The sequence below is a fragment of the Cyanistes caeruleus genome, chromosome 27, assembly GCF_971803275.1.
Source record: "Cyanistes caeruleus chromosome 27, bCyaCae1.hap1.1, whole genome shotgun sequence".
Classification (NCBI taxonomy): Eukaryota; Metazoa; Chordata; class Aves; order Passeriformes; family Paridae; genus Cyanistes; species Cyanistes caeruleus.
In genome coordinates, this window is record NC_141727.1 from 4,329,444 (window position 1) to 4,342,445 (window position 13,002).

The 13,002-nt window shown below is 38.3% G+C and overlaps 1 protein-coding gene across 1 annotated transcript in view; it reads left to right on the forward strand.

The window, feature by feature from the left end:
* Positions 1-13,002, forward strand: part of NPEPPS (aminopeptidase puromycin sensitive) — a 52,181-nt gene that overhangs the window by 25,377 nt on the left and 13,802 nt on the right. Inside the window, exons 3-12 of the mRNA XM_086864435.1 lie at positions 772-849; positions 2,901-3,022; positions 4,299-4,406; positions 6,007-6,207; positions 8,231-8,327; positions 8,466-8,499; positions 9,718-9,832; positions 11,096-11,260; positions 12,434-12,538; positions 12,852-12,912. Coding sequence (XP_086720561.1) covers positions 772-849; positions 2,901-3,022; positions 4,299-4,406; positions 6,007-6,207; positions 8,231-8,327; positions 8,466-8,499; positions 9,718-9,832; positions 11,096-11,260; positions 12,434-12,538; positions 12,852-12,912 — 1,086 coding nt within the window. The remainder of the gene's footprint in view (positions 1-771; positions 850-2,900; positions 3,023-4,298; positions 4,407-6,006; positions 6,208-8,230; positions 8,328-8,465; positions 8,500-9,717; positions 9,833-11,095; positions 11,261-12,433; positions 12,539-12,851; positions 12,913-13,002) is intronic.

The window sequence follows — 13,002 nt, forward strand, 5'->3', positions numbered from 1 at the left end:
GGTTTAGGGTTTTTCTGCACAGCTCCTGGAGTTTTCCCTGCTGTGGAATTCCCACCAGGACATTCCTGGGGCTCAGATCCCGTTTTTCCTGCAGGTTTGGGTTTTTTCTGCACAGCTCCTGGAGCTTTTCCTGTTTTGGAATTCCCATCAGGACATTCCCAGGACACAGATCCCGTTTCTCCTGCAGGTTTGGGGTTTTTCATCACAGCTCCCACTCCAGGAGCTTTTCCTGCCTTGGAATTCCCATCAGGACATTTCTGGGGCTCAGATCCCATTTTTCCTGCAGGTTTGGGGTTTTTCTGCACAGCTCTCACTCCTGGAGCTTTCCCTGTTTCAGAATTCCCACCAGGACATTCCTGGGGCTCAGATCCCATTTTTCCTGCAGGTTTGGGCTTTTTCTGCACAGCTCCTGGAGCTTTTCCTGCCTTGGAATTCCCATCATGACATTCCCAGGACAGATCCTGTTTTTTTCCTGCAGGATTGGGGTTTTCATCACAGCTCCCACTCCAGGAGCTTTTCCTTCCATGGAATTCCCACCAGAACATTCCTGGGGCTCAGATCCCGTTTCTCCTGCAGGTTTAGGGTTTTTCTGCACAGCTCCTGGAGCTTTTCCTTCCATGGAATTCCCACCACGAGGGATCTCCTCCCGCTGAACCCCTCAGAATTGATTCTGTTGAGCTCAGATTTGGGTGAATTTGCAGAATTTTGAGCACAAACCCCTTTCCAGGATGGTTTTTCCCTGATCCCGGTGCTGTTTTTTTCCCATTCCAGAGGTTCACGCCACGGGGTTCAACTATCAAAACGAGGATGAAAAGGTCACCCTGTCCTTCCCCAGTACCCTGCAGAAAGGTGAGAACCACTCCCCTGCCACCTGGCCTTGAGGGATTTACCCTTGGAAAAGCATTTTGGATGGAATTCCATCCCTGGAATTGCTCACCGCAGAGGAATTGTGGGAATTGTGGGATTCCATCCACTCCAGGAGCCTCTGGAATTGCAGATTTTGTCGGATCCGCGGTGAAATTTGCCTCAAAACTCCTGAGCAGTGATTTCCCTGCTGGTGGTGGGAGGCAGCAGCAATTCCTGTCGCTCCTCCGGGCAGAGGAAAGTTGGGAATTCCTGCGGGATTTTCCTCCCTGTCCAGGGGAGGAAATTCCTGTTGGGAATTTTCCGAGGAGCCCCTTTGGTTCCCCAAACACCTCGGTTCGGATAGAGCTTCATTCCATCGGGAAATGGGGTTTGTTGGAATGATTGCACCTGGATAAACACCGCCGTGCGGGATCGGGATGGGGGTGGGGATGGTGATGATGGAGATGGTGATGGTGTTGATGATGAAGATGATGATGGTGATGATGGTGATGGTGGTGATGATGATGGTGATGGTGGTGATGATGATGGTGATGATGCTGCTGCTGCTGCTGTTGATGCTTATGATGGTGTTGATGATGAAGATGATGATGGTGATGATGGTGATGATGATGGTGATGGTGGTGATGATGATGGTGATGGTGGTGATGATGATGGTGATGATGGTGATGATGGTGATGATGATGGTGATAGTGATGGTCAAGGTGACGGTGATGATGATGATGATGATGATGGTGGTGATGGTGGTGATGATGGTGTTGATGACGAAGATGATGATGATGGTGATGATGATGGTGATGGTGGTGATGATGATGGTGATAGTGATGGTCAAGGTGACGGTGATGACGATGGTGATGATGATGGTGATGATGGTGGTGATGATGGTGTTGATGACGAAGATGATGATGATGATGATGGTGATGATGATGGTGATGGTGGTGATGATGGTGTTGATGATGAAGAAGATGATGGTGATGATGGTGATGATGGTGATGATGATGGTGATGATGGTGATGATGATGGTGATAGTGATGGTCAAGGTGACGGTGATGACGATGGTGATGATGATGGTGATGATGGTGGTGATGATGGTGTTGATGACGAAGATGATGATGATGATGATGGTGATGATGATGGTGATGGTGGTGATGATGATGGTGATAGTGATGGTCAAGGTGACGGTGATGACGATGGTGATGATGATGGTGATGATGGTGGTGATGATGGTGATGACGATGGCGATGATGATGATGAAGATGGTGATGATGCTGCTGCTGCTGTTGATGCTTATGATGGTGTTGATGAAGATGATGATGGTGATGATGGTAATGATGATAATGGTGATGATGATGATGTTGGTGGTGATGGTGGTGATGATGGTGGAGATGGTGATGATGCTGCTGCTGTTGCTGCTTATGATGGTGTTGATGATGAAGATGATGATGGTGATGGTGGTGATGATGATGGTGATAGTGATGGTCAAGGTGACGGTGATGATGACGATGGTGATGATGATGGTGATGATGGTGGTGATGATGGTGATGACGATGGCGATGATGATGATGAAGATGGTGATGATGATGCTGCTGCTGCTGATGGTGGTGGTGATGATGATGGTGGTGATGATGATGATGACGATGATGATGATGATGATGACGATGATGATGATGAAGCTGGAATGTTTGATCCTGTGTGATCTCATCAAGCTCAGGTTTCCCTTTTTTTGCCCTGAGACACCGAGGGCAGAATTAATGATGAAGGCTTTGAACAGGGCCAGAGCTCCAGCCTGGCTCTCAGGATTCCACAGGATGCCACAATTCCTTAAATCCCAGACTTTTCCAAACTTTGCTCCAAGGTGAGGATTAAAAGAAGGAACTTTTTATGTCGGTCCCACCTGTTTTTATAAAGGAACCTAAAATCCTGTGGGGACCTTGCCGATATTCCAGGATTTATTTTGTTTAGGGAATAAAATCCACAAAAAATCCGTTTTTTTTGGTCACCTGCCAATGCCAGGGGTTTTTGTGTTTGTTTTGCAGGGACAGGGACACTAAAGATAGACTTTGTAGGGGAGCTGAACGACAAAATGAAAGGATTTTACCGGAGTAAATACAGCACGCCCAGCGGAGACACGCGCTACGCTGCGGTCACCCAGTTCGAGGTTTGGCTCTGATTCCAGTCTCATCTTGATTTTAATTTGATTTTAATTTGATTTTAATTTAATTTTAATTTGATTTTAATTTAATTGGATTTTATTTTAATTTATTTATTTTATTTTAATTAAAATTTTTATTTAATTTTCATTTAATTGTAATTTAAATTTAATTTAAATTTAATTTTCATTTACTTTTCATTTAATTTTCATTTAGTTTCCATTTAATTTCCATTTAATTTTCATTTAAATTTAATTTTTATTTTATTTTTATTTTATTTTTATTTTATTTTTATTTTTACTTTTATTTTTATTTTATTTTTATCTTTACTTTTATTTTTTATTTTATTTTAATTTTTATTTTTTTATTTTATATTTATTTTTATTTTATTTTTATTTTTATTTTTATCTTTACTTTTATTTTATATTTATTTTTATTTTATATTTATTTTTATTTTTATTTTATTTTTATCTTTATTTTTATTTTAATTTTATTTTATATTTGCTTATTTTTTATATTAATTTTTATATTAATTTTTATTTTAAATCTTATTTTATTTTTAATTTTAATATTATTTTTAATTTTTTAACACTTTTCCTTACCGCCCTTTCCCTCACCACCCCAAGATCAGTAAAATCCTGGATCTGGGAAATTCCTCCAGCAGCTGCAACATTCAAAAACATCTCCTTATTTAAATAAAACTCCCCTTGAAAAAGTACATTAATTTTATTTTTTAAAAAAAAAATAATTTTTTTTTAAATTTAAAGTTTTAATTTAAAGTTTAAATTTAAAATTTTAATTAAAAAATTTAATTTAAAAAGTTTTAATTTAAAGTTTTAATTTAAATTTTTAATTTAACTTTTTAATTTAAATTTTTATTTTTAAAAGAAATGTGTAATTAAAAAATGTTTAATTAAAAAACTGTACATTTTTAATAGGACACTGTGCCTTTATCTGGGTATTTAACACCATCCCTGGACAAAACCAGGGAATTTTGCTTTCCATGGTTTCCATAAACCCCAGGGTGCTCCCCCAGCATTTTTGGGGTTCTCTTTGACAAATTTGGGGTGATTTGTGCTCACCTGCCCTACACCTGCCAAATCCAGACAATCCCAACAGAGCTCTGAGACCTCTTTTCATTTAAAACCAAGAACAAAATGAGAATAAAACCCAAATTCCAAGCTCAGGAATGCAGTGAAGTGACCAAACCACCATTCTTCCCTATTTTTTACTGGAAATAAATTGAATTTCTGTGATTTATTTATTGAATTCTCTTTATTCCAGGCTACTGATGCTCGCAGAGCTTTCCCTTGCTGGGACGAGCCTGCGATTAAAGCAACATTTGATATTTCTTTGGTGGTTCCCAAAGACAGAGTAGCTTTGTCAAATATGGTAAGTTTTCATGTGCCAATCAATATTTTAATTAAAGTTGCGATTCTGCCGTTGGTAATTAATAATTTGCCTTGATGATAAATGCAATAAATGGAAGGAGAAAGCTTTGGGGCTGTTTAAATCAGATTTTCGCTCCCATTTTGGCTGATTGGAGGTTCTGATACAAAATTGAGATTTGCGGTTGTGATTTAAAAGTTTTGATTTGAAATTCCGTGGGGCGGGAGGAGCGAGATCCATAAAGAAATTCCACAAAAAAACCCAACAATTTTGGGTGAAAAAAAGAACAATCTTGGGTGAAAAAAAAACAGTTTTGGGTGAAAAAACCCTCAATTTTGGGTGAAAAAAATCCAATTTGGGGTGAATAAAATCCAATTTAGGGTGAAAAAAATCCAAATTTGGATGAAAAACCCCCAATTTTGTATGAAAAAACCCCCAATTTTGTATGAAAAAAACCCCAATTTTGTATGAAAAACCCCTAATTTTGGGTGAAAAAACCCCTAATTTTGGGTGAAAAAAAACCCAGTTTGGGGTAAAAAAATCCCAATTTGGGGTGAAAAAATCCAATTTTGGATGAAAAAAACCCAAGTTTCGGTGAAAAAACCCTCAATTTTGGGTGAAAAAACCCAATTTGGGTTGAAAAAAACCCAATTTGGAGTGAAAAAAATCCCACTTCTGGGTGAAAAAAACCCCCCCCAATTTTGGATGAAAAACCCCCAATTTTGGGTGAAAAAACCCCGAATTTTGGATGAAAAAAATCCCCAATTTGGGGTGAAAAACCCTCAATTTTGGGTGAAAAAACCCCAATTTGGGGTGAATAAAACCCAATTTGGGGTGAAAAAAATCCAATTTTGGATGAAAAAACCCCCAATTTTGGATGAAAAACCCCTAATTTTGGATGAAAAAACCCCGAATTTTGGATGAAAAACCCCCAATTTGGGGTGAAAAAAACCCAATTTGGGGTGAAAAAAATTCAATTTTGGGTGAAAAAAATTCAATTTTGGGTGAAAAAAAACCCAATTTGGGGTGAAAAAAATTCAATTTTGGGTGAAAAAACCCCCGAATTTTGGATGAAAAAAATCCCCAATTTGGGGTGAAAAAAATTCAATTTTGGGTGAAAAAACCCCTAATTTTGGGTGAAAAAAACCCTAATTTTGGGTGAAAAAACCCCGAATTTTGGATGAAAAAAACCCCAATTTTGGGTGAAAAACCCCAATTTTGGGTGAAAAAACCCCCAGTTTGGGGTGGAAAAAATCCAATTTGGAGTGAAAAAAAACCCAATTTTGGATGAAAAAAGCCCCAATTTGGGGTGAAAAAACCCCCAATTTGGGGTGGAAAAAAACAATTTTGGGTGACAAAAAACCCAATATGGGGTGAAAAAAATCCCAATTTTGGATGAAAAATCCCCTTATTTTGGGTGAAAAAAACCCTTAATTTTGTGTGGAAAAACCCCCAATTTTGTGTGAAAAAAACCTCAATTTTGGGTGAAAACAACCCCCAATTTTTGGTGAAAAACCCCCCGATTTGGGATGAAAAAGACCCAAAATTGGGGGTGAAAACCCCCCAATTTTAGACCCCTAAATTTTGCATCCTGTGTCCCCAGAACGTGGTGGAGCGGCGGCCGTACCCCGACGACGAGAGCCTGGTGGAGGTGAAGTTCGCGCGGTCGCCGGTCATGTCCACGTACCTGGTGGCCTTCGTGGTGGGCGAGTACGACTTCGTGGAGGCGCGGTCGCAGGACGGCGTCCTGGTGCGGGTCTACACCCCCGTGGGCAAGGCTGAGCAGGGCAGGTTTGCCCTGGAGGTAAGTGTGGATCAGTTCTGGGGACTTTTGGGGTTTTTTTGGGATTTTTTTGGAATTTTTGGGGTTTTTTGGGATTTTTGGGGTTTTTTTTTAAATTTTTTGGGATTTTTTGGGGATTTTTTGGGGTTTTTTTGGTGGGTTTTTGGTAGGTTGTAGATGGTCTTGGTGCGGGTCTACACCCCCGTGGGCAAGGCTGAGCAGGGCAGGTTCGCCCTGGAGGTAAATGTGGATCAGTTCTCGGATCTTTGGGGTTTTTTTGGGATTTTTTGGGGATTTTTGGAATTTTTTGGTTTTTTTTTTAATTTTTTGGGGATTTTTTTGGGATTTTTGGGGATTTTTTGGGGTTTTTTTGGTGGGTTTTTGGTGGGTTGTAGATGGTCTTGGTGCGGGTCTACACACCCATGGGCAAGGCTGAGCAGGGCAGGTTCGCCCTGGAGGTAAATGTGGATCAGTTCTGGGATCTTTGGGGTTTTTTTGGGATTTTTTGGGGATTTTTTGGAATTTTTGGGGGTTTTTTTGAGGGTTTTTTGGTGGGTTGTAGATGCACACGGTGTCCTGGTGCGGGTCTACACCCCCGTGGGCAAGGCTGAGCAGGGCAGGTTTGCCCTGGAGGTAAATCTGGATCAGTTCTGGGATCTTTGGGGTTTTTTTTGATTTTTTGGGGATTTTTTGGAATTTTTTGGGGATTTTTTTTGATTTCTTGGGATTTTTTGGGGTTTTTTTGGTGGGTTTTTGGTGGGTTGTAGATGGTCTTGGTGCGGGTCTACACCCCTGTGGGCAAGGCTGAGCAGGGCAGGTTCGCCCTGGAGGTAAATGTGGATCAGCTCGGGGACTTTTGGGGGTTTTTTTGGGATTTTTTTTGGAATTTTTGGGGGATTTTTTGGGTTTTTTGGGGTTTTTTGGTGGGTTTTTGGTGGGTTGTAGATGGTCTTGGTGTGGGTCTACACCCCCGTGGCCAAGGCTGAGCAGGGCAGGTTCGCCCTGGAGGTAAATCTGGATCAGTTCTGGGATCTTTGGGGTTTTTTTGGGATTTTTTTTGGATTTTTTGGAATTTTTGGGGGATTTTTTTGAGTTTTTTTGGTGGGTTTTTGGTGGGTTGTAGATGGTCTTGGTGCGGGTCTACACCCCCGTGGCCAAGGCTGAGCAGGGCAGGTTCGCCCTGGAGGTAAATCTGGATCAGCTTTGAGATTTTTTGGGTTTTTTTGGGGTTTTTTTGGGGTTTTTGGGGGTTTTTTTGGGTTTTTTTGGGGTTTTTGATGGATTGTAGATGTGTATGGGGTCCTGGTGCGGGTCTGCACCCCCATGGGCAAGGCTGAGCAGGGCAGATTGTCCAAATTTCTTTGTTTCAATCCTAATTTTCTAGTTTCAGTTCTGAATTGTTAATTTTAATCAAAATTTCTTAAGTTCAGTTATAATTCCTTAGTCTCTGTCATAATTCCTTAGTCTCAGTCCTAATTTCCTTGTTTCAATCCTTATTTCTTAATTTCAATCCTAAATTCTTAGTTTCATTCCTAATTCCTAGTTCCAGTCCTAATTTTCCAATTTCAGCCATAATTCCTTAGTCTCAGTCATGATTTATTTATTTCAGCCCTAATTTCTAAATTTCAGCCCTAATTTCTTAATTTCAGCCCTAATTTCTAAATTTCAGCCCTAATTTCTAAATTTCAGCCCTAATTTCTCAATTTCAGCCCTAATTTCTTAATTTCAGCCCTAATTTCCCAGTTTCAGCCATAATTTCTAAATTTCAGCCCTAATTTCTTAATTTCAGCCCTAATTTCTAAATTTCAGCCCAAATTTCTCAATTTCAGCCCTAATTTCCCAGTTTCAGCCATAACTTCCCAATTTCAGCCATCAATTCTTACATTTGATCATAATTTCCTATTTCCATTTCCCAATTTCAATCGTAATTTTATTTGTTTCAATCAGAATTCCTTAGTTTCAATCCTGATTTCTTAATTTCAGTCACAGTTTCCCGAGCCTTGCCCTTTTCCAGGTTAACAGAACATTTCTCCTCTCGTTTCAGGTTGCTGCTAAAACTCTGCCTTTTTATAAGGATTACTTCAATGTTCCTTACCCTCTTCCTAAAATTGATCTCATAGCTATTGCAGACTTTGCTGCTGGTAAAGTAACTCATTTTATTGCTGAAATTGTATTTTTTTTATTAAAAAAAAATATAATAAAATTAAAAAAAAAAACAAAAACCTTTGGGAAGAAGTGTGGATCAATATCAATTAAACCTTTGTATTTATTTTATAAAGGTGCCATGGAGAACTGGGGCCTTGTTACTTATAGGTATGATGTTAAAATACTGTCTTTCCCCTTCTTTGTTCACTAATTCTTGGAGTTAATTGGATTCATTTGAGGCAGCTCTAATTGCTGGGTGTCATCCCAAACCAGACAGAGCCAATATTTTCTATTTTTATTTTGGTTTTTTTGGATGATTTTGGTGGTGATTTTCAGGAATTCAATAAATCAGCCACTGGCTGAGGGGTTTTAAGTTGACAAAACCTTCTTGGCCCCTTTTTTCCTCATCCCCATAAAATTTCCTGACACAGCTGGGAGAGTTTTATTTTACCTCACAGGTAAATTTGGCACAGTAAAGGTGTGGAGATGGGAAAATCAAAAATATTAACTCACCTTCCTTTGCAGTTTGATTTTTTTTTTTGTTGTTTTTCCTCCTTCTTCTGATCAAGTTTTGGATTTTTGCTTGATATTAATTCATTTTCTGTGCTGGTGGTCAGGAGGATTTCCCTGAATTTTGAACAGCTTTGGGTTTTAAATCCTGAAATAATTTGGGATTTTCTTCTGCTCAGCTTTGAACTGAGCCTTAAAAAAACCAAAACAAGTTTCAACTTTTTCCCTGCTTATTGAAATTCTGTTGAAACCTGATATTTTATTCCTCCTGAGGAAAAAAAAAAAATGAATATTTTTATCCTGGATGAGGAGAATTTTTGGGATGGAGCTGTGAATTTTTGCCTCTTTGTGCTGAATTTGCTCTGCCCCTTTTGGGCACCTGCAGGCACCATCCTTAGGGAGGTTTTTTCCCTGGAATTGCAGCATTCCAGAGGTTCCTGAGCAGGGCTGGGAGGTGCCAAAGTGGAAAAATCGGTGTTGACACCTCTTGGAAGAGCCAGAATTCCTTTGGGAACGCTGAGGGAGTTTGGTACCCAGAGCACAGAGGGGAGCTGAGCTTCCAAAAATTACCTAGGGGAGCATTTTTTATAAATAAAAAAATAAATTTTCCTCCTTCTGCTTGGGTTTTTTTATTCCCACTTCTCACATGCCATAAAATAATTCCTGCTCCAAAGCATTCCAGCAGCCCTGAGAATTTCATGGCTACATCGAAACAGATTTTGGGTTGGGGTTTTTTATGGGGGTTTTAGGGTTTTTATTCCTCACTTTTTAGCTTGCTTAGGTGTAATTTCACCTCGTTTGGGTTGTGGTGTATTTTTTTTATCCCCCTGGGGTTGTTCCCCACCCTGCTGAGTTGTGTTTTTCTCTCCAAAACAGGGAGACTGCGTTGCTCATCGACCCCAAAAATTCCTGCTCCTCGTCCCGCCAGTGGGTGGCTCTGGTGGTGGGACACGAACTGGCTCACCAGTGGTTTGGAAACCTCGTCACCATGGTACTAAACCCTCCAAAATCCCATTTTTTATTCAAATCTCCTTCCTCTCCTACCCAAAATCTGTGTTTGGGTACCCCTAAACAGCAGCACGCTGTGATAACGTAATTATTTTAATATTTAAATGGTGGTTTATGGTACCTAAACCCTCCAAAATCCCATTTTCTATTCAAATCTCCTTCCTCTCCTACCCAAAATCTGTATTTGGGTGCCCCTAAACAGCAGCAATAATAATTTATTATTATAAATAATAATTGTTTATTAAAATAATTAAAATATAATTATTTTAATATTTAAATGGTGGTTTATGGTATCTAAACCCTCCAAAATCCCATTTCTTATTGAAATCTGCCTCCTCTCCTACCCAAAATCTGTGTTTGGGTACCCCTAAAGAGCAGCACACTGTGTTAAAATAATTAATGTTTAAATGCTGGTTTAAAGTCAGGTTTTGGAGCCCCAAAACTTCCTTGGTCTGACTTTTGAGCCATTAAAATTAAGAGTGGCTGGAGAAAAATAAAATAAAATATTCATTTTAACCTGAAAAATTACATTGATATAATTCTATATCTATATTTCGATATAGTATATAAAATATTATATATATAATATATGTTATTATAGACTGTGTATAATATAGGATATATTAATTATTTAATATAATACATAATTAAATATTTAATATAATTTAATATAATTAAATATTTAATATAATATATACTAATGTATTTAATTATAACAAATTATAGTATATTATGTTATGTATATAATATAAAATATAATATATAATGTAAAATATATTGTATATAACATATAACACAATTTATATTACATTACATTATATTATATTATATTACATTACATTTACTAAATATTCTATTCTATTATATATTATGTTATATATTATATTATATTATGTTATATTAAATTATATTATGTTATGTTACGTTATATTATATTATGTTATATTATATTATATTATGTTATATATTATATTATGTTATATATTATATTATATTATATTATATTATATTATATTATATTATATTATATTATATTATATTATATTATATTATATTATATTATATTATATTATATTATATTATATTATATTATATTATATTATATTATATTGTATTATTAACGTAATATATACCATTTAATTACAATAAATACTCTGATCTACACCAAACCAAGCTTCAAACTCACCCTGACTGGACAAATCCCAGGGAATTTTGTCCTTTATCCCCATTTTTTGTGTCCCTGCAGGAATGGTGGACTCACCTGTGGCTGAACGAGGGCTTTGCCTCGTGGATCGAGTACCTGTGCGTGGATCACTGCTTCCCCGAGTACGACATCTGGACCCAGTTTGTGTCTGCTGACTACACACGAGCCCAGGAGCTCGATGCCTTAGACAACAGCCACCCCATCGAGGTGAATCCTGCTTTTCCACACTTTTTTAAAATTTTTTTCCTCCTTTTTCTGTGATTAAAAAGTGAATTTTGCGGTGAGCGAAGCGGCTGCGCTCTGTGGGTTCTGCTTTCCTTGATTGGCTGTGCCTCTCCAAAAATCTCCTTTCTAATTCCTCAGGATTCTAAATTCCTCAGGATTCTTAATTCCTCAGGATTCTTAATTCCTCAGGATCCTAATGTTTCTAAGAAATACTTGGTGAAATAAATTTTGGGAAATTTTTATCCAGCGGGGAATTTTACTCCCTGAGCATTGTCTTGTTCACTGTCCCTGAATTAAATAATTCCCACTGGGTTTTGCTGCTTTTGGGAAGCAAAGGATGGAAGGAAGATCCCCAAATTTATCTGGTCCAGCACCAGAACATAACTTAAATCATGTTTAACTTCCAAAGTTAAACCATATCTGGAATTCTCGTTGTCTGGGGGTAGAGATTCCTCTCAGACTATCCAGCAGTGGATTCTTGGGGAGAAAGAATCTGATTTTCACCTCTGAAACTGACATTTTCCCTCAGATTTTCACCTCTAAAACTGATTTTCCCTCAGATTTTCATCTCTAAAACTGACATTTCCCCTAAGATTTTCACCTCTAAAACTGATTTTCCCCCAGATTTTCACCTCTAAAACTGACTTTTCCCTCAGATTTTCATCTCTAAAACTGATTTTCCCTCAGATTTGCACCTCTAAAACTGACATTTCCCTCAGATTTTCACCTCTAAAACTGATTTTCCCCCAGATTTTCACCTCTAAAACTGACATTTCCCCTCAGATTTTCACCTCTAAAACTGACATTTCCCTCAGATTTTCACCTCGAAAACTGATTTTCCCTCCGATTTTCATCTCTAAAACTGACATTTTCCCTCAGATTTTCACCTCTAAAACTGATTTTCCCTCAGATTTTCACCTCTAAAACTGATTTTCCCCCAGATTTTCACCTCTAAAACTGACATTTCCCCTAAGATTTGCACCTCTAAAACTGATTTTCCCTCAGATTTTCACCTCTAAAACTGATTTTCCCTCCGATTTTCACCTCTAAAACTGACATTTCCCCTCAGATTTTCAACCCTGCAACGCTGCCACGAGCCAAATGGCATTTTTTGGTAGCCCAAATCCTCACTGGGTGTTGTCCTGCTTCCCACAGGTCAGTGTGGGCCATCCCTCAGAGGTGGATGAAATATTTGATGCCATTTCCTACAGCAAGGGAGCCTCTGTGATCCGGATGCTGCACGACTACATTGGGGATGAGGTAAAAAAGATGGGAAATGGGCATTTTCAGGGCATTTTTTTACAGATAAAATTACTCAGGTGGAGATTTTCAGGGCGTTTTTTATAACTGAAATTTACTAAAATTAAAATTTAAGAGAAAAAAAAATCTTTTTCTGTGTTTTGAGAATTTCACCGCTTCAAGCTCTGCTTGAGCTTGTCTGGGAAAAATGAGATAATGGGAAATACAGAAAGAATTAATGATTTTAAAGATTCTTTGACTGATTCCTGGGGATAAATGCAGAGCAGAGGGAGGACAGGAAATCCCTCTGACATCTCCACTTGTTTATTCCCAGGATTTTCGGAAAGGAATGAACCTGTACCTGACCAAGTTCCAGCAGAGGAATGCTGCCACAGGTAACTGGCTCACTGGGATGGGCACAGAAGTCATTTCTGGACTCAAAAGTCCTGAAATAATTGAAATTCCAAGAAATTCCTGGCTTGTTC